The sequence below is a fragment of the Salmo salar genome, chromosome ssa11 (genome assembly GCF_905237065.1).
Source record: "Salmo salar chromosome ssa11, Ssal_v3.1, whole genome shotgun sequence".
NCBI classification, from domain to species: Eukaryota; Metazoa; Chordata; class Actinopteri; order Salmoniformes; family Salmonidae; genus Salmo; species Salmo salar.
In genome coordinates, this window is record NC_059452.1 from 90,759,363 (window position 1) to 90,785,585 (window position 26,223).

The 26,223-nt window shown below is 47.4% G+C and overlaps 1 protein-coding gene across 5 annotated transcripts in view; it reads right to left on the minus strand.

The window, feature by feature from the left end:
• Nucleotides 1-6,824: 6,824 nt before the first annotated feature.
• The window catches only part of LOC106563448 (spectrin beta chain, non-erythrocytic 1), a 109,041-nt gene continuing 89,642 nt past the window's right edge, over nt 6,825-26,223 (minus strand). For 3 of the 5 annotated variants that reach the window (XM_045690051.1, XM_045690054.1, XM_014129038.2), the window contains 24 exons: nt 25,928-26,191; nt 25,433-25,644; nt 24,999-25,136; nt 24,655-24,874; nt 23,924-24,460; nt 23,539-23,832; nt 23,232-23,378; nt 22,856-23,119; nt 22,467-22,697; nt 22,262-22,351; nt 21,871-22,161; nt 21,569-21,699; nt 19,839-20,043; nt 18,249-18,623; nt 17,751-17,995; nt 17,457-17,595; nt 17,169-17,253; nt 15,462-15,658; nt 14,257-14,372; nt 14,070-14,145; nt 9,130-9,305; nt 8,638-8,811; nt 8,464-8,506; nt 6,825-8,373 (listed from right to left, as the gene is read on the minus strand). In XM_045690051.1, the coding sequence (XP_045546007.1) occupies nt 8,155-8,373; nt 8,464-8,506; nt 8,638-8,811; nt 9,130-9,305; nt 14,070-14,145; nt 14,257-14,372; nt 15,462-15,658; nt 17,169-17,253; nt 17,457-17,595; nt 17,751-17,995; nt 18,249-18,623; nt 19,839-20,043; nt 21,569-21,699; nt 21,871-22,161; nt 22,262-22,351; nt 22,467-22,697; nt 22,856-23,119; nt 23,232-23,378; nt 23,539-23,832; nt 23,924-24,460; nt 24,655-24,874; nt 24,999-25,136; nt 25,433-25,644; nt 25,928-26,191 (4,869 nt within the window). In that variant the 3' untranslated portion in view covers nt 6,825-8,154. Of the gene's footprint in view, nt 8,374-8,463; nt 8,507-8,637; nt 8,833-9,129; nt 9,306-14,069; nt 14,146-14,256; nt 14,373-15,461; nt 15,659-17,168; nt 17,254-17,456; nt 17,596-17,750; nt 17,996-18,248; nt 18,624-19,838; nt 20,044-21,568; nt 21,700-21,870; nt 22,162-22,261; nt 22,352-22,466; nt 22,698-22,855; nt 23,120-23,231; nt 23,379-23,538; nt 23,833-23,923; nt 24,461-24,654; nt 24,875-24,998; nt 25,137-25,432; nt 25,645-25,927; nt 26,192-26,223 lie in introns of all 5 variants that reach the window. The other 2 variants (XM_014129037.2, XM_045690052.1) reach the window with 1 other exon arrangement.

Below are 26,223 nucleotides of genomic sequence, written 5' to 3' on the forward strand. Positions count from 1 at the left end.
TAAAAGAAGGGGGGCTCAGGCGCTTTTTAAAATTGCCTCAATATATTGTAGCTAGTTGCCAAGGTATCCAAGACACTTGATTGAGTTTGTTATGGCCATTGACATATCTTTATTAACAGAAAGAATGAAGATTGAAAAGTGACAGTTTAGATTAGAGTTTATATCATGCCTACAAGCTCTTAGAACACCATGTAAATGTCATTGACCCTCCTCTTTGCATCAGAATTATGAAGAAGAGAATGAAGAGTTTTCATTTGCTTACTCAAAATAGAAATCATCCAATGTATGACCACCACACTTAAAATCAGTCCTCCAGTTACTGGTACAGTTAAATAAGCTATCAATTGAGAACACGCAAATATTATTTATATAGACCCCTCGGTCTTCTCCACAAATACCTGCACATCAGAGGAGGCTGGTGGGAGGAGCTATAGGAGGACGGGCTCATTGTAGGAGGACACACTCATTGTCAGAGGAAGGCCCAAAAATTGTCAAAGACTCCAGTCACCAAAGTCATAGACTGTTCTCTCTGCTACCACACGGCAAGAGGTGCCGGAATGCCAAGTCTAGTACTAAAAGTCTCCATAACAGCTTTTACCCCCAAGCCATGAGACTGCTGAACAATTAATCAAATGGCCACCCGGACTATTTGCATTTACACTCCCCGTTTGTTTTTACACTGCTGCTACCCGCTGTCTATTATCTATACATAGTCACTTTACCCATACCTACATGTACAAATTACCTCACCTAACCTGTACCCCTGCACATTGACTCTGTACCAGTAACCCCTGTATATAGCCTCGTCATTGTTATTGTGTTACTTTATATAATTATTTACTTTAGTTTATTTGGTAAATATTTTCTTCACTTTTTCATGAACTGCATTGTTGGTTAAGGGCTTGTAAGTAAGCATTTCACGGTAAGGTCTACACCTGTTGTATTCGGTGCATGTGACAAATAAAATTTGATTTGTAATGGCTGGAATGGAATCAATGGAACAGAGTCAAACGTGGTTTCCATACCGTGCATTTGGAAAGTATTCAGACCCTTTGACCTTTCCACATTTTGTTACGTTACAGCCTTATTCTAAATATATATAGATTTTTTTTAATCTCATCAATCCACAAACAATACCACATAATGACAAAGCAAAAACAGGAGTTAATATATAAAAAACCGGAAATATTACATTTATGTAAGTTTTCAGACCCTTTACTAAGTACTTTGTTGAAACACCTTTGGCAGCATTTACAGCCTCAAGTCTTCTTGGGCATGACGCTTCAAGCTTGGCACACCTGTATTTGGGGAGTTTCTCCCATTCTTCTCTGCAGATCCTTTCAAGCTCTGTCAGGTTGGATGGGGAGCGTTGCTGCACTGAGTCTGAGGTCCTGAGTGCTCTGGAGCAGGTTTTCATCAAGGATACCTCTGTACTGTGCTCCGTTAATTTTTCCCTCAATCCTGACTAGTCTCCCAGTCTCTGCCGCTGAAAAACATTCACACAGCATGATGCTGACACCACCAGGGATGGTGCCAGGTTTCCTCCAGACGTGACGCTTGGAATCTTGTTTCTCATGGTCGGAGAGTCCTTTAGGTGCCTTTTGGCAAACTCCAAGCGGGCTGTCATGTGGCTTTTACTGAGGTGTTGCTTCTGTCTGGCTACTCTACCATAAATGCCTGATTGGTGGAGTGCTGCAGAGATGGTTGTCTTTCTGGAAGGTTCCCCCATCTCCACAGAGGAACTCTGGAGCTCTGTCAGAGTGACCATCGGATTCTTGGTTACCTCCCTGACCAATGCCCTTCTCCCCTGATTGCTCAGTTTGGCCGGGCGGCCAGCTCTTAGGAAGAGTCTTGGTGGTTCCAAACCTCTTCCATTTAAGAATGATGGAGGTCACTGTGTTCTTGGGGACCTTCAATGCTGCAGAATTTTTTTGGTACCCTTCCCCAGATCTGTGCCTCAACACAATCCTCTCTCGGAGTTCCACGGCAATTCCTTTGACCTCATGGCTTGGTTTTTGCTCTGACATGCACTGTCAACTGTGGGACCTTTATATAGACAGGTGTGTGGCTTTCCAAATCATGTCCAATAAATGTAATATACCACAGGTGGACTCCAATCAAATTGTAGAAACAACAAGGATGATCAATGGAAACAGGATGCACCTGAGCTCAATTGAGTGTCATAGCAAAGGGTCTGAATACTTATGCAAATAAGGTGTTTTTATTTTGAATAAATGTGTAAGAATTTATAAAAACCTGTTCTCGCTTTGTCATTATGGGGTACTATCTGTAGATTGATGAGGAAAATGTTTAATTTAATCAATTTTAGAATAATGCTATAACGTTACAAAATGTGGAAAAAGGGAAGGGGTCTGAATACTTTCTGAATGCACTGTATGTTTGATGTGTTTGATATTGTTCCATATATTCCATTCCAGCCACTACAATGAGCATGTCCTCCTATAGGTCCTGCCACCAGCCTCCTCTGCACATTGACCTGGTACTGTTACTCCCTGTATATAGCTCCACATTGATCTGGTACTGGTACTCCCTGTATATAACTCCACATTGATCTGGTACTGGTTCTCCCTGTATATAGCTCCACATTGATCTGGTACTGGTACTCCCTGTATATAGCTCCACATTGATCTGGTACTGGTACTCCCTGTATATAGCTCCACATTGATCTGGTACTGGTACTCCCTGTATATAGCTCCACATTGATCTGGTGCTGGTACTCCCTGTATATAGCTCCACATTGATCTGGTACTGGTACTCCCTGTATTTAGCTCCACATTGATCTGGTACTGGTACTCCCTGTATATAGCTCCACATTGATCTGGTACTGGTACTCCCTGTATATAGCTCCCCATTGATCTGGTACTGGTACTCCCTGTATATAGCTCCACATTGATCTGGTACTGGTACTCCCTGTATATAGCTCCACATTGATCTGGTACTCCCTGTATATAGCTCCACATTGATCTGGTACTGGTACTCCCTGTATATAGCTCCACATTGATCTGGTACTGGTACTCCCTGTATATAGCTCCACATTGATCTGGTACTGGTACTCCCTGTATATAGCTCCACATTGATCTGGTACTGCTCCCTGTATATAGCTCCACATTGATCTGGTACTGGTACTCCCTGTATATAGCTCCACATTGATCTGGTACTGGTACTCCCTGTATATAGCTCCACATTGATCTGGTACTGGTACTCCCTGTATATAGCTCCACATTGATCTGGTGCTGGTACTCCCTGTATATAGCTCCACATTGATCTGGTGCTGGTACTCCCTGTATATAGCTCCACATTGATCTGGTACTGGTACTCCCTGTATATAGCTCCACATTGATCTGGTACTGGTACTCCCTGTATATAGCTCCACATTGACCTGGTACTGGTACTCCCTGTATATAGCTCCACATTGATCTGGTACTGGTACTCCCTGTATATAGCTCCACATTGATCTGGTACTGGTACTCCCTGTATATAGCTCCACATTGATCTGGTACTGGTACTCCCTGTATGTAGCTCCACATTGATCTGGTACTGGTACTCCCTGTATATAGCTCCACATTGATCTGGTACTGGTACTCCCTGTATATAGCTCCATTCTTGTTCATTTTATTCCTCGTGTTACTATTGTATTTTAATTTAAAGCAAGCGTTTCAAGATAAACTCTACACCAGTTGTATTTGGTGCATGTGACAAATTTGATTTGATTAATAATGAAAGTCCTGTAAGGTAACCTGGGCCTCTGACATGCATTAAAATTGATCTGAGTGCCTAAGACACCACTTTAAGAGTACAGAGAGCAGGGCAAGTACAGCCAAGTAAAAAAATAAAAAATTAAGAACAAGAAGTGTGTTTGTTCCAGGCCAGCCAACGTGAGACAGGATATATCGAAAATCCCTTTCCTCCATCAGCTCTCTGCGTCAGCATGCTGTGAACTTGAGGATATGACTGTATTTTCCCAAGTCTGCACCTTGAAAGTACATGGACAACTTTGCTTTTACCAGTGCTCAATCAGGAAGGATTCTGTATGCAGGAATGGTCTAAGATCCCTCGCAGTGTGTTCTCCAACTCATAAATCATTTTAGAAAAAGGCTCAGTATCCTCGCAAGTTGAGGTATTGAAAGGTATTGAAAAGTGGGTTGTTAATCATTTTGACCGCTACCTTTCTGACAAATATAATTAATACTTGTTAAACAAAATCTCCTTCGGACATCAACAGTAAAGTATAAAGCACAGAATGCACACATCAAAAAGTACTAGTGTTTCAGTGATGAAAGTTCATCCTCGCCTGGACAAGTTCATCCTTGTTAGACATGCTCGCCACTGATGTCAGGACTTAACCTCCAGGAACATACACACCCTGATAAATGCTTTAGTGATAACACAGTTCTTGTTTTCCTTTAAACCATGTTTTATTATTCCTAATATTAGATGTAGATACACAAGTCAACAAACATTTTCGATCTGTAATGAAAATGCTCCACAGCACACTGACATCTTGTGGAAGGGTCTGGTATTACAGACACATACCTGAAAATGGACAGCAGTTATAGTTGTAGTAACAAGTATGTTGCAGTAGTAACAGTAGTAGTAGTAACAGTAGCAATAATAATAATTAATCATAGTAGTGGTATTCACAACTCGCAATTAGTTAAGTCACAGAAGATGGAAGTGACATTATTAAAAAAAAGGAAATGGCAGTCGGTGGAAAGGTTTATCAAATGCTGCAAAACAGATCAGACCACTGGATGAGAAAATACAAGAACCCCGTGAGACAGCACATCTCCTGTCTAACTCTAGAAAATGGAAGCTCAAATTTGCCATCAGTCCTCTGGATAATGTATACTGTGTTTCTTTTTCCTCTTCACATAAGAGACCAAGAAACCTTTTTAGGTGTTCAACTTTAACTTTTTAAACCAAAATGCTCAAAACCCTCTTTGGCTCTCTCTCACCATCAATAATACAGTCTACCCTTTTACGGTCAACGCTCACCAGTAGCACACAGACTGAACAACATCAACCCAAATCTGGCACCAAATCTTTCTGCTTGACTGGAAGGCCAGGGTCATTCCACCTTGGTATATCTGTGTGTGGATATGTGTGAGTGTGTGAGAGTGAGAGAGAGTGAAAGAGAGAGAGGAGAAAGCAAGAGAGAGGTAGTGTGCAGGTGAAATATGTGAAATACTGTCTCCAAGTAACACGTATGTCCATCACATGACCAATTTGTCCAACCCATCTTAAGAGCCGTTAACATGAATAAGAATTCATAGTGGAGTGGGCCTGAGGATCCTGCTCATGTCTGTGTATAACCTGCCCAGGACTTGAACTGGGTCACTGTGGGAGCAGTTCAGCCAGTAGAGGACAACACAAGCTACTTTTAGAAGTGCTATGGCCGATCTGGCACCAACTGCCCCTGATAGTAGTTTTTCACAGTGAATACCACAGAGCGAGGCTCGCTCAGCTCTACTCTTGAGCATCGCAGACTTTGTTGCCTCATTTAACAGGTCAGTGGGGTTCGAACTGTGACTTGGGAGCCGAGGGTCAGCTCAGTACATTAGGCTGAGATCAGGCTCACAGCTGGGATACAAACCACGGCAGACAAAGTAGTCTACAGCCTCTTGTATGGCTTTACTGCTGCTTATTTACCCCAAATCATATGAACTGAACTGAAAGGGCAATAGTCCAATAGTCTTGCCTGTTGAAAAGCTGCACATTTCTGACATTTATTCACTGTGGTTCTTTCCCTCTCTGGTTTAGGGTGAGCCATCTCAGTCAAACAATAACCTAACTGGGCTTTGATATGCCACACCCTTGCCCCAGATAAGCCTACCACCGAGTAACAGATACCATTGGCTACAAGAAATTAGGATTTTTCTGTGTTTTGAGCAGTTTCTTGTACAGAAACCTTCCACTCATCTCGGACACTAAAATAAATCACTCACTGTGCCAGGACCCAACGTCGGTATCAATGTCATCTTTACTTTACTATTATTTGATATAATTTTATCATTTTCTTTTTGCCCAATGTGAATTCTTTCCAAACTGCTAAAGGGGTACTAATGATACACCTGGGCATTCTGGTGTAATACACCACCTTCCACAGCATGGGCCTCATGGTATCATGGGCTTCATGGTATCATGGGTTCATGGTATCATGGGCTTCATGGTATCATGCCATGCTGTACATCGCGTACGGGTGAATCTCATGTACCAAGAACATCAAAGTAGAAGAGAATTGGCAACAACAACGAGACACATACAAGTACAATCCTACATGAAGTCATGCCACATATGGAGGAGCTCAAAGCCCTCCAGAAAAACAATTTAAGACTATTCTCTCGGTCACTATCAAGTGAGGAAAGCTCTCCATGGTTACGCCTCTTCCAATCCAACACAGCTATGCTAGCATTTCACTTCCTTCAACTGCTGATGCGGGTGAGCCTGTCCGTATGTGCTCAATGGAACCTGGGTACAGAATCCATATACATACACTGAGTCACTGCCAAGGGGCACATATTAAACATTCTTCTGAGATTTGTTTTGTGAGTGATAAAGCCTCCTTTGTGATTAAGCACTATTCAAATAGAAAGAATCCCAGCCCTCAGCGTCCAACCATCCCCCATCTGAAATTAACCCTCCACCCTCCTCTTCCTACTAGCCAACCTCTGCAACCCCATGCCACATGGATGTGCTTCTGCTTACAATCCTCACTAGTGTTTGGCAATGGCAGTGGTAACCAACAGTGTTAACCTGCCCCAGCCTTCCCATTACAAAACAACAGAGGACCAGGAGGAAGTATGTGAAGTCTGAAGATCATCTAGGAGGAATGTTTAATTCATTAATTAGCATTGTCATCTACATATTCAAAACAAAAACCAAAAAAAAAAGAATCCTTAAAGAAAGCCATCCCAACAACTTCTTTGAGCGTGTGTGTGTGTGTGTGTGTGTGTGTGTGTGTGTGTGTGTGTGTGTGTATGTATATATGGTGAGTGTGTGCGTGTAAGTTAAGTCAGAAATGCAGCATCCAACTGGACGCTTCGGATTTAGAATTAAAAAAAAAACACATGCAAAACCCACATCACCATAACTCCCACTCTCACCCTTACTAGAAAGCAAACTCTCTCTGGTTTGAAAAGAAACAACAAAATTCTAAATCAGAAATAATCCCTCAGAAGAACGAAATCAAATACAGGCAAGATCCAAGTTAAAATAAAACCACTTTAAATATATATAATTTCCCACTGGTGAAAATCACTTACTGCACACTGCTCAAATTTACTGAGCTTTCTTTTTAAAACACCTCAATAATGGTCTTTCCTCAACAAAAGAAACAGCAACATGGTCCCGTAGATCAAACTCTTGTTTTGCTCTGCAACATGACTCAAGAAATCTACTGACATACTCTTTAAATCATTTATTTTAATCCCCCCCCCTCAAAACCTGCAACAGCAAAAAGATAAATAATAATAACACCAATACCAAAAAAAAGGAAAAGATATGGGGCTTCCCAAGGAGCACGATAGAGAAAAGGAGAGACTGGAAGAGGGGACCTGGGGACAGCACTCTTTATAACAGTTTCTCTGTTATTGGTAAAACAGCATTCAAATATTTTGCTTGTCTAAAGATTGGTTGAGCCAGGACTAATTTAAACCAACAAATTATCCAGTGTGGGTGAATGAAAGAGAATTGACTTTGAGGGTCCTCTTAGCCTCTCAGTTCTGCTAATGCTAACCACCCCCTGCCCTCTCCTCTCCCAACAAACCCCTTGGTTTCCCCCGATGATGAGGTCAAAGAGAGTTCTTATTAGTGACTCTGATCAACAAACCCTGCGTATCGGCTGAAAATGCAACTAAAGCTATGGACAAGGGCTTACATTGGTAGGATGAAGCCAAACGTGAGAGATGGAGAAGGCAAGAGAGATACGAAAGAGAAAGAGATGACAAATTAAAAAAGAGAGGAGAGAGCGAGAAAGAGCAAGCTCTGTGTGAGCCAGAAATTAGACAAACCACTCAGGACCCCGGCCAACAGCGATGCGTTTATGCGACAAGAGTGCTTTCATTTCTGCCTGTTTCAGTTTGTTGGAATTTTGAGGAATATAATTTTCCTTGATGTTGTTGTTTTACAAATGTTTTATTTCTTCTTTCCAAAGAAGCTGAACCTCTTCTCACGGTCCCTCTCCTTGCCCTCCTTGTTGCGCATGGTGACTCCGGCAGCGTCTGCTGAGCTGGGGGAGATGGGGGGCATAGTCATGGCTCGGCTCAGGGCCCTGGGGCCTCCGGGGGAGAGGTCTCCTGACCCCCCTGCTGGGATGGAGCTATGAATGGAGTGGATCCACGAGGCCATCTCCGTCTGGGACAGACAACGCAGGGTTAGTCCTCAGTAGACCACATGCATCAGAGGAGCATCAGAATCTTGTTTGGTTTGAAATGTGACACTCACCTCATCTTTAGCTTGGAACAGGAACTCCTTACCGTCACCTAGCCTGCAGACACACAATGTAGAACAGACAACCTGGGTCAGTATAGATGCACATCACACTCCCTTGCTTTTTAGTTAAGTTTACAAGACTATTCTCTATTCAAACCGTCCAGTTCCCCCTCCCTCTCCTCTCACCGTAACTTGAAGACGTGTTTCCTCTTCTTGTAGTCGTGTGCCACCTCACACACAGCCTCTCCCAGGCTGATGGGGACTTCTCCGTGGTAGGGGATCCCGCTGGAGGCGCTCTTCTGGTCCTTGTAGAAGCCAAGGCTGCCCTTACGCAGAACACAGTACACATTCTGCCAGGACCTATGGGAAGAGAGAGAGAAGCTGTTGGCGGAAGGCATGCAGGCATGCGCCTGAAAAGGTTAGGGACATCACCAAAGAGTTCATGGCGACACACCACATACAAAATGTAATTTTCTGAAACAAAAGCATGTACATTTCATAAATTCTATTTCCATTTAACTTAATCTTAAACTGATATTGCATTTGCTTAAATTAATCCCATCCTTCAACAGAAGTCTATATGAACTAGGGCTCTCCATTTACCCTTCAGGGAACTCCCACTCTCCCTCCAAGACGGCCCTCTATGCCCCCGGCCCCACTCCCCTCCTGATGTCTTACCTGCTAGCTGCCTTCTTGGCGTGGGACTCCATCTCCTGCTTGCGGTAGAGCATGCCCTCCATGGCATCTGTGCCAGGGTCAGCTCTCTTGCTGGGTAGTGTGGCAGACGGGTCGAGGCGTGAAGACGCCAGCCCGCTGTCTCTCCCCGGACCATTCACAGAGTCAGAGTCAGAACCCTGTTGTCCAAGATGGAAGACACATGGCAGTCAGAACAAAACCATTCCAAACTATAAGCCTGTAATTCCAGTCATTAACTGTCGGTCTGTAGTTGACAAAATTATCAATGCTTTAGGGACACCAGCAAAATGGCCATATTCATATGGTAGCTTTGAACATGGTGTAGAAAACATACAGGACTACACAAAGACTGACAGAAACACACCAACAGACACATGGAGAACAGAACAGCTACAAGCCCACAGATGGAGGTCAACCTTCATCTGGACGTCATATCCTGCCTTACAGGGCAACTGAGAAAAATGTTGAAATATATGTTTACATTTTTACAATCCAGACTTGGAACATGACAAAGGCAGCACAACGTGTTCCAATAGTGTTGCTATGATATGCTCAAATGTTTAAAGGGGGTGTGGCATTGTTATCTTCATTTCCTGGCACACAACATCAAATTCATTTTGAAAGGAAATCAACATTTCCTCTCGTCAAAAAACCTTTTCCTACTAACACCGCTTTCAAAAACACCCAACCAAGCTAGGCCCACACCACCCAAGGACCTGTTATGTAGGAAACAGCTATGGTTTCCAATTTAGGACAACACGCATCACATCGTACTAACAATAGCTTGGTGCTGAAACTACTACAGCAACTAACTGCTCTTACAAACACTCATGTCCTGGTCCTTTTGAAGATGGGCACAAACGGAACAGCACCCAGAAAGGCTTGAGAGCCTAAGATTCCTTCATTGAGACATAATGACATCATTATTATAATCTGTGTAAGGCATGGAGGCCTGAACAGCAATGGGACTGTGTGCTTGTTCACAATCAAATAAAGCAAAATGGTACAGCAGTGACAGACTGATGGCGCCCTCTATTCGGCCATGCTGAGGTACTGCAGTAGACCAGGAGCTGAGTGAAGGCAGTGATGGGGGGATGAGGAAGCTTGGCTAGGGCTAGGATAGGTACTCACACGCGGCGGATGCTTTGGCTTAGACACAGGTTTAGAGACAGGTTCACATTTCTCTTTCTTTCCCACTGACACTGATGATACTGATAAAGACTGCAGGTAAAGATGCAACAAGACATTGTTAAGAAGTCCTTGTGCTTGAAAATAGCATGCTACACTATGCTAACGTGTTTGAAAGAGACCCTGACACACACACATACACACACAAATAGATATTACAATGTGACGCACACTTATATGATAAATAGACAAACAGTGACTCACGTCTAACGTACAGTACCTGTCAAAGGTTTGGACACACCTACTCATTCAAAGGTTTTGCTTGATTTTTACAATTTTCTACATTGTAGAATAACATCAAAACTATGAAATAACACATATGGAGTCATGTAGTAACCCAAAAACATGTTAAACAAATCAAAATATATTTTATATTTGCGATTCTTCAAAGTAGCCACCCTTTCCCTTGATGACAGCTTTGCTCCCTCTTGGCATTCTCTAAACCAGCTTCACCTGGAATGCTTTTCCAACAGCCTTGAAGGAGTTCCCACATATGCTGAGCATTTGTCTGCTTTTCCTTACACAGCCTGAAGGTGCGTTAGGTCATTGTCCTGTTGAAAAACAAATGATAGTCCCACTAAGCGCAAACCACATGGGATGGTGTATCGCTGCAGAATGCTGTGGTAGCCATGCTGGTTAAGTTGTGCCTTGAATTGTAAATAAAATTGGCAGCAGTGTCACCAGCAAAGCACCCCCACACATCACACCTCCTCCTCCATGCTTCACGGTGGGAACCACACCTGCGGAGATCATCCGTTCATCTACTCTGCGTCTCACAAAGACACTGCGGTTCGAACCAAAAATCTAATTTGGACTCATCAGACCAAAGACAGATTTCCAGGGGTCTAATGTTCATTGCTCGTGTTTCTTGGCCCAAGCAATTCTCTTCTTCTTATTGGTGTCCATAATTATTGGTGTCCTTAAGTAGTGGTTTCTTTGCAGAAATTCAACCATGAAGGCCTGATTCACGCATTCTCCTTTGAACAGTTGATGTTGAGATGTGTCTGTTACTTGAACTCTGTGACGCATTTATTTGGGCTGCAATTTCTGAGGCTGGTAACTCTAATGAACTTATCCTCTGCAGCAGAGGTAACTCTGGGTCTTCCTTTTATGTGGCGGTCCTCAAAAGAGCCAGGTAATGACGTAGGCAGTGATATCACTAAGGCTGGACTTCGGGCTTAATAAAATAACTTGGACCCTTTACTATTTTGCAGAACTTACTAGGAAACATGCGTGCTATGTTGCCGTTGTCAACTTCTATCTGCAATTCCATTAATAAGTGAATAATTCATTTACTTAAAGATATTGTCTGAATGCTAATTTCCCCAATAAGCAAATGATTGACAAGGAACAAGGAACGAACCCCAACAATGGTTTTTGTAACAGCACTTGAAGAAACTTTCAATGTTCTTGACATTTTCCAGATTGACTGACCTTCATGTTTCTATTTGCTTATTTGAGCTGTTCTTGCCATAATATGGACTTGGTCTTTTACCAAATAGGACTATCTTCTGTATACCACCCCTACCTTGTCACAACACAACTGATTGGCTCAAACGCATTAAGAAATGCGGACACCTCACAGGTAAGGAAAGAAATTGCACAAATTAACTTTTAAAGAGGCACACCTGTTAATTGAAATGCATTCCAAGTGACTACCTCATGAAGCTGGTTGAGAGAATGCCAAGAGTGTGCAATGCTGTCATCAAGGCAAAGGGCGGGTACTTTGAGAAATCTCAAATATAATATATTTTTTGGTTACTACATGATTCCATATGTGTTATTTCATAGTTTTGATGTCTTCACTATTATTCTACAATGTAGAAAATAGTAATAAAAATTTTAAAAAACCTTGACTGAGTAGGTGTGGCCAAACTTTTGACTGGTACTGTATACTTAAAGGTTTGGATCCAGTTATCCACATGAGTTATACTAAATACATTCTCTCACACACAGACCATAAAAAAATCTTTCATTCAATTTTTTTTCAAAACATATGGACCAGACAATATGAAGAGGAACAAGACATAAAACAACACTTTATGGACTTACAGTGCATTCGGAAAGTATTCAGAACCCTTGAATCTTTCCACATTTTATTATGCTAAAGCCTTATTCTAAAATGGATTAAATAGTTTTCCCCCCCCACATCAACCTACACACAATACCCCATAATGACAAAGCAAAAACTGTTTTTTGTAAATGTTTGCAAATATTAAAATAAAAAAAACAGAAATATCACATTTACATAAGTATTCAGACCCTTTCTTAATACTTTGTTGAAGCACCTTTGGCAGCGATTACAGCCTCGAGTCTTCTTGGGTATGACGCTACAAGCTTGGCACACCTGTATTTGGAGAATTTCTCCATTCTTCTCTGCAGATCCCCTCAAGCTCTGTGAGGTTGGATGGGGAGCGTCGCTGCATAGCTATTTTCAGATCTCTCCAGACATGTTTGATCAGGCTCAAGTCTAGGTTCTGGCTGGGTCACTCAAGGACATTCAGAAACTTGTCCTGAAGCCACTCCTGCGCTGTCTTGGCTGAGTGCTTACGGTCATTGTCCTGTTGGAAGGTGAACCTTCTCCCCAGTCGGATGCCTGTGCGCTCTGGAGCAGGTTTCCATCAAGGATCTCTCTGTACTTTGCTCTGTTCATCTTTCCATTCATCTTTCCCTCGAAAAAATATTACCACAGCATGATGCTGCCACCACCATGCTTCACCGTAGGGATGGTGCCAGGTTTCTTCCAGATGTGACGCTTGGCATTCAGGACAAAGAGTTCAATCTTGGTTTCATCAGACCAGAGAATCTTGTTTCTCAGGGTCTGAGAGTCCTTTAGGCGCCTTTTGGCAAACTCCAAGCGGGCTGTTATGGGCCTTTTACTGAGGAGTGCCTTCCGTCTGGCCACTCTACCATAAAGGACTGATTGGTGGAGTGCTGGAGAGATGGTTGTCCTTCTGGAAGGTTCTCTCATCTCCACAGAGGAACTCTGGAGCTCTGTCAGACTGACCATCAGGTTCTTGGTCTCCTCCCTGACCAAGGCCCTTCACCCCCGATTGCTCAGTTTGGCCGGGCGGCCAGCTCTAGGAAGAGTCTTGGTGGTTCTAATCTTCTTCCATTTATGAATGATGCAAGCCACTGTGTCCTTGGGGACCTTCAATGCTGCAGAAATGTTTTGGTACGCTTCCCCAGATCTGTGCCTCGACACAAGCCTCTCTCGGACCTCATGGCTTGGTTTTTGCTCTGACATGTACTGTCAACTGTGGGTCCTTATTTATATAGACAGGTGTGTGCCTTTCCAAATCATGTCCAATCAATTGAATTTACCACAGGTGGACTCCAATCAAGTTGTAGAAACATCTCAAGGATGCACCTGAGCTCAATTTCACGTCTCATAGCAAAGGGTCTGAACTTATGTAAATAATGTATTTCTGTTATTTAAAAAAAATTGTGTTTACAAGATGTCAAAAAACTGTTTTCGCTTTGTCATTATGGGGTATTGAGTGTAGACTGATGAGGACATTTTTTTATTTAATCCATTTTAGAATTAGGCTGTAACGTAACAAATCGTGGAAAAGGGGAATGGGTCTGAATACTTTCTGTATGCACTGTATAATGTGGTGAAAATCTGGAATATTTAAATATGGAGTTTAATGGGGGGCTTTTAATTGTTTAATTTGAGTATATTAAACAGGAGGTAAGAATCTTTGTCTAGATTTCTCAATGTACTCTCTCACCTGTGAGGTGTCCTGGTCGCTGTGGATTCCATTCACTGATACTGACTGGTTCAGTGTGGTCTGGTCCAGGCTGGTCCTGGGTTACACAGGAGGAGGAAAGGGAGTGAGAACGTCATCTAGCAGGAAAATATGAAGAAGTAAAAAAGCATCAAATATCTCTGGTTACTAGGAGTTCCTCCGGTCTTACCTGGCATCATGTGTTTCAGCCTCAGACGGGGCCACCTCTTCTGTAGGTGGTGGTGTAGGGGGTCGCCTCGCCCTCTCCTCCTCCTCTCTCTGCCTCTGGATCTCCTGCTCCTCTAGCTGAAAGAGAAGCCCAGGTTAATGGCTGTTAGAGAAGACACTACACTACCTTCCTAACAATGCCAAGCCCATGAATCCTCCCAACTCCTGCCCTGGTCCACCTCACCATCATCCCATTTACCACCTCTTAATTAACCTTGACCCATTTTCTCCTGCCCCCTGTCCCCCTCTTCCCTCCAATCCTGCCCCCTGTTCCCCTCCTCCCTCCAATCCTGCCCCTTGTCCTCCTCCTCCCTCCAATCCTGTCCCTTGTCCCCCTCCTCCTTCCAGTCCTGCCCCGTCCCCCTCCTCCCTCCAATCCTGCCCCCCTTCCCCCTCCTCCTTCCAGTCCTGCCCCATCCCCCTCCTCCCTCCAATCCTGCCCCCTGTCCCCCTCCTCCCTCTAATCCTGCTCCCTGTCCCCCTCCTCCCTCCAATCCTGCCCCCTGTCCCCCTCCCCCTCCAGTCCTGCCCCCCACCCCGTCCCCCTCCAGTCCTGCCCCCCGTCCCCCTCCTCCCTCCAGTCCTGCCCCCCGTCCCCCTCTCCTCCAGTCCTGCCCCCGCCCTCCTCCTCCAGTCCTGCCCCCGTCCCCCTCCTCCCTCCAGTCCTGCCCCCCGTCCCCCTCCTCCCTCCAGTCCTGCCCCCCGTCCCCCTCCTCCCTCCAGTCCTGACCCCCTGCCCCCGTCCCCCTCCAGTCCTGCCCCCCGTCCCCCTCCAGTCCTGCCCCCCGTCCCCCTCCTCCCTCCAGTCCTGCCCCCCTGTCCCCCTCCTCCCTCCAATCCTGCCCCTTGTCCTCCTCTCTCTTCCCTCCAATCCCGCCCCCTGTCCTCCTCCTCCCTCCAGTCCTGCCCCCTGTCCCCCTCCTCCCTCCAATCCTGTCCCTTGTCCCCCTCCTCCTTCCAGTCCTGCCCCGTCCCCCTCCTCCCTCCAGTCCTGCCCCGTCCCCCTCCTCCTTCCAGTCCTGCCCCCTTCCAGTCCTGCCCCCCCCCTCCAGTCCTGCCCCCCATCCCCCTCCTCCCTCCAGTCCTGTCCCCCTCCTCCCTCCAGTCCTGCCCCCTGTCCCCCTCCTCCCTCCAGTCCTGCCCCCCACCCCATCCCCCTCCTCTCACCGTAGTAAGTTTCTCCAGCAGGGTGAAGCGCTCCTCCCAGCCGGCGGCTAGCTTCTCAAAGGCCTCGTGGCGTTTGATCAGGCTCTCCACCTCGTCCACGTTAGAGCCCAGCTCGGCCCCCCGCACCAGGGGCTCCTGGCCTGCCAGCCAAGTCTCTGCCACATATGCATCCCGGCCAAACTGCAGCACCTCCAGAACTGAGACAGAGGGACAGGAGAAAAAAATGAGTAAGCATGAAAGGACCTCTCCCTCTCTCCCCACAAACACAGCTGAAACACAAACATGCAAACACACGCACTAACACACACGCGCTAACACACATGCACTAACACACACGCACTAACACACACGCGCTAACACACATGCACTAACACACATGCACTAACACACACCCAAACACACACGCGCTAACACACATGCACTAACACACATGCACTAACACACACCCAAACACACACCCAAACACACACACACTAACACACACGCGCTAACACACATGCACTAACACATGCACTAACACACACGCGCTAACACACATGCACTAACACACACCCAAACACACATGCACTAACACACACCCAAACACACACGCACTAACACACACGCACTAACACACACCCAAACACACACGCGCTAACACACATGCACTAACACACACGCACAACACACACGCGCTAACACACATGCACTAACACACACCCAAACACACACGCGCTAACACACACGCACTAACACACATGCACTAACACACACGCGCTAACACACACGCGCTAACACACACGCGCTAACACACACGCGCTAACACACACGCGCTAACACACGCACTAACACACGCACTAACACACACACACACACACACACACACACACACACACACACGCACTAACACACACGCACTAACACACACCCAAACACACACGCGCTAACACACATGCACTAACACACACCCAAACACACACGCGCTAACACACATGCACTAACACACACCCAAACACACACCCAAACACACACGCACTAACACACACGCACTAACACACACCCACAAACACACACCCAAACACACACGCACTAACACACACGCACTAACACACATGCACTAACACACACCCAAACACACACGCGCTAACACACATGCACTAACACACACCCAAACACACACCCAAACACACATGCACTAACACACACCCAAACACACACCCAAACACACATGCACTAACACACACCCAAACACACATGCACTAACACACACCCAAACACACACGCACTAACACACACGCACTAACACACACGCACTAACACACACGCAAACACACACCCAAACACACACCCAAACACACACCCAAACACACACGCACTAACACACACGCACTAACACACACGCACTAACACACACCCAAACACACACCCAAACACACACCCAAACACACACCCAAACACACACCCAAACACACACCCAAACACACACGCACTAACACACACGCACTAACACACACGCACTAACACACACGCACTAACACACACCCAAACACACACCCAAACACACACCCAAACACACACCCAAACACACACCCAAACACACACCCAAACACACACCCAAACACACTTGTAAGTCACATCTGCTAAATGACTAAAATTCAAACATTTAAAATGGAATACAAACACAAACAAATGAAGAAACACCAGCACCACAGCCTGAAGTACACATACCTATCTGAAGGTGGTCCATCTTGTCCTGCCACTTGTTGTTGATCTCATCCCTCTTGCCTTGGAGCTGGTCCAGTTTCTCCCGGATCTGAATTGAGGCAGGTCAATAACACCACATGAACAAGCTGCACAATACACACAGGTACAATACAAACCCCACTCACACATTGCATAAACACACCTTTGACATTGGATTTTGTCCTAATCCCTTGACTAAATTCTAGTGTGTGAATTGATGGTAGTGTGTACTGTACTGTATGTGGTGTAATGGTGACATGCCCAGGCCCATACCTCATCAGCTGCATAGTGGTTGTTGTTGATGAGAGAGTGTCCCATCTCATTGCAGGCGGTGAAGCTGTCTGCCCGGGTCTCGATCTCAGACTTGATGTCCTGATGGTTGGCTATAACCAGCCCTGCAGAGGACACGTCCCTGAGAGAGAGAGAGGATGGGAGGGTGGGGCGGGGAGCGGGGAGCGGAATACATTGGTGAAAGGGATTTTACATCGGGGCCCTAACCATTGACCTTAATAAAACCAACATTGGAGAACAACAATGACACACAACAGAGAGATGATCAGGTCTGACCTGGGGCTGTCGTGGGCGTCGATCTGCAGGTTTACCCCGTCCATCCACAGCATGAGGTCACGCACCATGTTGAAGAAGCGGAACTTCTCCACGGTGTCCAGCAGGAGGTGACGGCGAGCCTGGCCGGCCCCCAGCAGACCCTCCCAGGCCTCAGTGACAGAGCGCTCACTCCGGTGGATCTCCTCAGCCTTCTCCCCAGCGTAGGCCTTCTGCAGCCGCGCTGCGTCGTCCTGCACCTGGTTCACCTGGGGACGGAGAGGGACGGGGCAGACGGGAGCTTAAAAACCATGAACCTTTTTCTCTGACAAATTTCTAATATCATGTAGTGTCTGCATTAAATCTAATATTTTAGTGTGTTCAGAGTGTGTGTAATGACTTGTGTTCCTGTAAGTATCCCTGTACTCCCGTTGTATGGTGCCAAATTAATTCAATGCAACTTCTTTATTGTCCCTGAAGGGAAATTCATGGTGCAGTCAACAGTTAAAAGCAGCAGCCTACCTGTCCACTGAGGGCCTGGATGTCGTGCTCATAGGCATTGTGCTGTCGGTGGAGGTGCTGGACGGTGTTGAGGTCACGGCCCAGGTCAGAGGGCAGCGCCTCCTTCTTCTCCCGGACCCTCCCCATGGCCTCGCGGGCGTCCTGGTGGAAGCGGTGCAGCTCGTAGGAGGCGGCCAGCATCTGGGTGCGCGTGTCGATCAGCTCCAGCAGGTCGGCCCATGCCTCGTTCAGCCCGTCCTTCCACTCTGCCACGCTGGCGTTCTCAGGGTGACCCGACTCAATGAGGTCATCGGCCTGAGCGTTAACGGCGTCCACGCGCTCTTGGCCAATGGTGCTGGTGTCCCGAGCAAACTCTCGGAACTTGTCCCGCAGCATCTAAGGAGAGAGGGGGATTACATACGGATGAACATCATACTGACAAAGAACAAAAGGTTGTTGGTGAGCAATCAGTGCCTGTGTGTGTTGTGTTCCTGGGTGTGTGTTGTGTTCCTGGGTGTGTGTTGTGTTCCTGGGTGTGTGTTGTGTTCCTGGGTGTGTGTTGTGTTCCTGGGTGTGTGTTGTGTTCCTGGGTGTGTGTTGTGTTCCTGGGTGTGTGTTGTGTTCCTGGGTGTGTGTTGTGTTCCTGGGTGTGTGTTGTGTTCCTGGGTGTGTGTTGTGTTCCTTGGTGTGTGTTGTGTTCCTAGGTGTGTGTTGTGTTCCTAGGTGTGTGTTGTGTTCCTGGGTGTGTGTTGTGTTCCTGGGTGTGTGTTGTGTTCCTGGGTGTGTGTTGTGTTCCTGGGTGTGTGTTGTGTTCCTGGGTGTGTGTTGTGTTCCTGGGTGTGTGTTGTGTTCCTAGGTGTGTGTTGTGTTCCTAGGTGTGTGTTGTGTTCCTAGGTGTGTGTTGTGTTCCTGGGTGTGTGTTGTGTTCCTGGGTGTGTGTTGTGTTCCTGGGTGTGTGTTGTGTTCCTGGGTGTGTGTTGTGTTCCTGGGTGTGTGTTGTGTTCCTGGGTGTGTGTTGTGTTCCTAGGTGTGTGTTGTGTTCCTGGGTGTGTGTTGTGTTCCTAGGTGTGTGTTGTGTTCCTAGGTGTGTGTTGTGTTCCTAGGTGTGTGTTGTGTTCCTGGGTGTGTGTTGTGTTCCTGGGTGTGTGTTGTGTTCCTGGGTGTGTGTTGTGTTCCTGGGTGTGTGTTGTGTTCCTGGGTGTGTGTTGTGTTCCTGGGTGTGTGTTGTGTTCCTAAGTGTGTGTTGTGTTCCTAGGTGTGTGTTGTGTTCCTAAGTGTGTGTTGTGTTCCTAGGTGTGTGTTGTGTTCCTAGGTGTGTGTTGTGTTCCTAGGTGTGTGTTGTGTTCCTAGGTGTGTGTGTGTACTAAGTAATTGAAGGTCACACGTTATTTGGACAGTCAGGATAGTCCGGATAGATGCTCTACAGATGGTCATACTAACAAACTATCAGTTGATAAGAAGCTTCTTGCTAAGGTTACAGTTAGGGTTAGAATAAGGGTTAAGGTTAGTGCTGGGGTTAGGATAAAGGTTAAGTTCAGGGTTAGGGCTAGTAGATAGTTGAAATGTTACTGATAGTCTGTAGAGCATCTACAGTAGAAAAGAGTTACTCACGGTGACATGTTCGTAGTCCTGTCCCAGCTCATGGGATCCAGCCACCACCTCCCTCTCAGCGATCCACTGCTCCAGGTCGTCCACCTCTCTCTTCAGCTGGGTCAGCCTCAGCCTCTCCTGCAGACGCCCACGACGCTCCTCAGCCAGGTCCTTCAGCCCTGCGTACAGCTTGTCCACCTGGGCTTGCCGTAGGTTGATACGCTCGCTAATAGTAGTGGCGAATAAGAGAGAGAGTCAGGCCAGTTGTCATGAGAGAGTCAGGCCAGTTGTCATGAGAGAGTCAGGCCAGTTGTCATGAGAGAGTCAGGCCAGTTGTCATGAGAGAGTCAGGCCAGTTGTCATGAGAGAGTCAGGCCAGTTGTCATGAGAGAGTCAGGCCAGTTGTCATGAGAGAGTCAGGCCAGTTGTAATGAGAGAGTCAGGCCAGTTGTCATGAGAGAGTCAGGCCAGTTGTAATGAGAGAGTCAGGCCAGTTGTAATGAGAGAGTCAGGCCAGTTGTAATGAGAGAGTCAGGCCAGTTGTAATGAGAGAGTCAGGCCAGTTGTAATGAGAGAGTCAGGCCAGTTGTAATGAGAGAGTCAGGCCAGTTGTAATGAGAGAGTCAGGCCAGTTGTAATGAGAGAGTCAGGCCAGTTGTCATGAGAGAGTCAGGCCAGTTGTCATGAGAGAGTCAGGCCAGTTGTCATGAGAGAGTCAGGCCAGTTGTCATGAGAGAGTCAGGCCAGTTGTCATGAGAGAGTCAGGCCAGTTGTCATGAGAGAGTCAGGCCAGTTGTCATGAGAGAGTCAGGCTCAGTTGTCATGCGAGAGTCAGGCCAGTTGTCATGAGAGAGTCAGGCCAGTTGTCATGAGAGAGTCAGGCCAGTTGTCATGAGAGAGTCAGGCCAGTTGTCATGAGAGAGTCAGGCCAGTTGTCATGAGAGAGTCAGGCCAGTTGTCATGAGAGAGTCAGGCCAGTTGTCATGAGAGAGTCAGGCCAGTTGCTCATGAGGAGTCATGGCCATGTTGTCATAGAGAGAGTAACCATTGGCCAGTTGTCATGAGAGAGTCAGGCCAGTTGTCATAGCTGTCCTCCAGGTTTCTTCCTAGGTTTTGGCCTTTCTAGGGAGTTTTTCCTAGGGAGTCTAGCCACCGTGTTTTCAATGCTTTGCTTTGTTTGGGGTTTTAGGCTAGGTTTCTGTACGCATTTGAGAGTATCAGGCTGTTGTAATGAGGGCTTTAATAATTGATTGATTTGATTTGAGTTGTAATGACAGGGACATTGTGACTGTAGTTAAATCATATTGTAAACTTTTAGCTCTACGTATTGAGCTATTAAAGCAGTTTTTTTTAATTGTCACACAGACCGTATATGTGCAGTGAAATGCATTGTTTTACAAGGTCAGCCATAGGCGCAAATTAGGATTAAGTGTCTTGCTCAAGGGCACAGACAGATTTTTCACCGTGTCGGCTCAGGTATTTGTACTAGCAACCTGCCGGTTACTGGCCCAACGCTTACTTGGCTACTGGCCCAACGCTTACTTGGCTACTGGCCCAACGCTTACTTGGCTACTGGCCCAACGCTTACTTGGCTACTGGCCCAACGCTTACTTGGCTACTGGCCCAACGCTTACTTGGCTACTGGCCCAACGCTTACTTGGCTACTGGCCCAACGCTTACTTGGCTACTGGCCCAACGCTTACTTGGTTACTGGCCCAACCCCACATTATTAACCTGTTGTGTTCTCTCACCTCTCTGGGTGTTCGCTGGTCATCATGGTGCGACTGCTGTTGGCCAGCTGGTGGATGGTCTGGGCGTAGTCCTCCAGGGCCTGTTCTAGTGTCTGGTGCTTCTTCACCATCACCAGAGCACTCTGCTCATCCTGGGTCACACACATCACAGACACACACATCACAGATATGGAGTCAGCATCATTAAGCAAAGGATAAACAAAGCAATCGAGTGTGCAGAATGGACATCATTAGCATCATCATTAACACAGAAAGCTCTTTAACTACAGCCCGTCTTTGCTACAGCCCGTCTCTCCACTCACCTTGGCCTTGTCCTCTGACATCATGTGTAGCTCCTGCTCTCCCATCCAGGCCTCGGCCTCGGCAGCGTCTGTGTAGAACTGCTGGGCGCGGTTAGCTTCCACTAGCCGGGCGTGGCGCTCATCTGTCTCAGCGATGAGCTGGGCCCAGGAGTCCCGGAGCTCCACCAGACGTTGCTCCAGAGCAGACTGCCACTCCCCATCCACCTCCTCCTTCCCTGGGGACATACCCCGGTGGTGGGTCTGGATGTCATCAATACGGGGCTGGTGGCCCTGGATCTCCTTCTGCAAAGTCTGGGAGACAAAACAAAGGTTTAGCCAAATGCAACATCTCCTCTCCAACACTGTCCTTTCACTCTGATAGAAGTCCAGACTTCCTCCCTCATCTGTGCACCTGGTTCTTCTTGATGAGCAGCTGTACACTGGGCAGGTCCTTGCCATGGTCTGTGGAGGTGGCCAGGGGCATCCTCTCCTTCACCCACAGCTAAGTGACGGAAGAAAGTAAACAAGAATTACAAACAGGAGAAAACTGTGCAAACAACACCCATGATGATTCAGTATTAAAATCTCTGAATTTAGAGTTAGGTGGTCCCACTCACAATCTCATCCTCCAGGTCTCTGTTGAACTGGTGGGCCTCCTTGGATGCCAGCAGTTGCTGCCTCCTCTGGTTGAGGGGGTCCTGGAGCTGGGAGAAGCTGTCAGTGACTCTCCTCTGCTGGCTGTCCACCTCCACCACCGCCACACCAGCATCGTCCTGGGAGAGCGCCAGCGCCTGGGACTGCAGCGACTGCACCTCCTTCTCACGCACCTCCATCTGGTGCTCTAGCATCTACACAGAGACACGGGGAGAAGGAGAGCATGTTTGTTATTACCCTCTTTTATATTGAAGTGACACTTATCCATTCAAATGGTCACAAAGGAGTATGACAACGGAGGACTTGAAGTGGTAAAGATGATGCTTGCATTGGACAGTATAATGTCACCCACCTGGTGCTTCTTGAGCAGGATGTTGACGGATGTCAGATCCTTTCCGAAGTCGTCACTCTGCAGCTGTCCTGACAGGTTCTTCAGCCAAATGTCCAGGGCAGAGCAGCTCTGGGTGAAAAGCTCCGCCCTGTTGGCATCGAAGAGGCACTGTGCCTTGGCGCGCGTAGTGCTCTCTAGTTCCTCCCACTGGCTCTGCAGGCCTTCAAGAGTCTGTTGGACAACAGGCTGCAGCTCCGGCTTCTCTGTCACCAGCACTTGGCCCTCCTAACGGGGGAGAGGGGGTCAGACAGTAAAATACTGGCACACACACCTTTTCTGATTTATTTTTTCCACTTTTCCTCTCTTGAATATTCAATCCTTCATAGTCATACTGTACCTTGTCGATCTTGTCCAGCCAGTCCTTGTTGGAGGCCAGCTCAGCCATGAAGGCCTGGTGTTTCTGCCACTTGCTGTGGAGGTTCCTGGCCTCGTCATATGACATGTCCTGAGCTGTCAGCATCTTCTCATTGATCCACAGAGTCAGCTGCAGAGGGAAAGGAGAATGATATTACTCAATGACCTGTACTTCAGGTTAATTACTTTGACTACTGATTTGTCAGATTTCTGAATACAGGACAAACAGCATCTCAATAAAATGTATCACACCACCGATATTATAGTAAGAGTTAGATGATGGTTTGTACCTCCTGTCCGTCCTGCAGGAAGTGCTGAAGTTCGCGGTTGTCCTTCAGTTTAGAAAGGAGTTCATTTGCAGCTTCCCTATTCTTCTGATGTCTCTCCTGGATGGAGTCGGCCTTCTCCTGGATCTTGTCGGAGTTGGCGTTGAGGTCATTGACCAGGCGGCGTCCAGCCTCCACCACGCCCGTGATCTTCTCCTCGCTGGCCTCCATGGTGGTCAGGAAGTCCTCGTGCTTCTTGATGGCCTCCTCTGCTCCCTGCAGGCTGGAGGGCATCTCAGTGTGGGACAGCACATACTCCTACAGAGGGAGAGAGAACTATTAGTAACTTCACCAAGATAAACACTAAATTTGTATGTTTCTTCTCCTTCCCTGGTGTCCCGGTCCTCACCTGGCTGTTGAGGAAGCCCTCAGCCTGCTTGACGTCTCTCAGGAAGGTCTGGAAGTCAAAAGCTTGGGCCAGCAGGCTGTGGCGGTTCTCCCACATGCGGCGCAGATCTTGCCAGCCGGTGTCCAGAGCCTGCAGCCTCTGGGCCAGGAACATGTACTGGGCGTCCGTCTGGCCCTGGGTCACTTCGTCACCCACCGCCCGCATCTTCTCATAGTCCTCCTTGTAGTTGTCCCATTCATTCTTGATGCTCTCGTGCTGGGAGAGCAGGCGCTCAGCCTCTGGCAGCGAGGTGGGGATGTCCTCGGACGCCACGGCGGTCTGCGTGCGGGACAGCCAGGACTGGAAGTCATCCAGGTCCCGGAGGAATCCCTGCAGCTTACTGGCTTCGCCCAGAGACTCCTCACGACGCTTCATGGTGGCGTTGAGCTCCTCCCACACCTCCTGGATCCCCCCCAGGTGGGCATGGATCTCCTCGGCCTGGTCCGGGTGCTCCTCAGCCAGCTTCTCTGCCTCATTTCTCAGGTCGTCCAACTTACCCTGAAAAGATATGGAAAATATACCTGGTTGTCACCAACATCATCTGACATAAAATTATACAAAGTATTGATGATCTCATTAACAGTTAATGACTCAACAATACTGATCATCTCTTTAAAATGATCTGTTGCTGTGGTTTCATTAGGTTTACCCTAAGTCTTTGTCCACCTCCATAACCGTTGACCCTGCCGTACCTGAATGGCCTCCAGGTCTCTCTCCATGCCGGTGAGTTTGCGCTGCAGGGCCATGACACCAGCCAGGTCGTTGCCCAGGCTCTCGGTGGACTCGATCACCTTGGTCTTCTCTCTCATCCAGCTCTGGATCTCGTTACACTCCAGGTGATAGTTCTGGATGTTGAGGGCCGACTCCAGGGCATGTTTCCTCTGGTCTGCCAGACGCTGGAACTCCTTCCACCTGGGGACCAGAGCAAGGGGAAGTCTCAATACCTGTTCCCAGTGCTAACTTTATACAGAGTATTGGCTGTGTATCAGATGGTATGTGTGTTTTTCATGTCTGAGACATGTCGTGTACCACTAACCTGTTGTTAAGCCGGTCTTGTGTCTGGTGGATCTGCTCTTTGCTGCGGTTGTCTGATCCCAGGAGCTGCTGGGCCACCTGGTTGACATCAGAGATACGAGTCCCCAGGTTGTTCATCTCAGGCTCCAGGGTCTCGAACCTGCGGACACACAGATACATCAGACAGTCTCATTTCGCGTCACTCATATTTCCATTGCTTTGTCTCTACAATGGAGACTAAAGGTGAAATATTATCATACTCAAATGTTGTTTTGATGTTAAAAAGAAGAAACAGATTCAGTTTGATATCCGCTTCATTTACAGGAGCACAGTGATCAGTATGCAGATCGATATCGATCAAGGAAAGGCCATTTAAATCATTGCCTACAGATAATTACTTCCTTCTTATAACATCATTCTAACACTCTTCCCTTATTCCTCCCTTCCCCAGCTCACCTCTGCTGCACCACCTCCAGGTCTTCCAGTTTAGTGGGGATCATTATGCCGTCCAGCCACTGTTCCTTCTCCCCCACCCACAGCTGGCAGGCGCCCGCCTCGCTGTACATGCGGTAGAGGGCCAGTGCCCCCTCCAGGGCCTGACGCCGCGATGCAGACAGAGACTCCAGCTCCTCATAGCGCTGCTCAATAGCAGGCAGACGCCCCTCCACCTACACAGACAGCAACAATCAGTCAGCTAGAAGATGCTCCTCTTACCAGTGTCAATAACAACCAGAAGACGCTCCTTTGACCAGAGTCAATAACAAGTCAAGGAATACAGAATGGGAACGATAAATAAAATATGTCTCACTTAAGCGGAGACATTGAGAGTCTGTATGTAATATGTATGGGCCAGTGTCTGTATATATCAGAGAGAGAGCGAAACAGCGGGAGAGTGTGCAGTAGTGTAGAAAGTGTGAGTTGGTTTGGTATACTGTTCCAGGGGTAACTGACCTGAGGGGAGTTTGCATGGACCGGGGGCAGGCCGAGGGCCTGCTCATGCAGGGAGTCGATGAGGGTGCGGTGGCTCTGGATCTCCTCCTCCACCTCTCTCTGCTTGCGGGCTAGGGTCTGGGTGGAGAACTCGTCGTGGCCCACCTCCTGGCTGGACACCTGGCGCAGCGTCTCCAAGATCCAGGCCTCCATGTCATTGGCGTCAGTCTGGAACTGGTGCAGGGCCACCGCCTCCTTCAGCTGCACTTCCCTCAGCTGGGATGTCTGGGGACGCAGGGAGAGAGAAGGAATCAGAA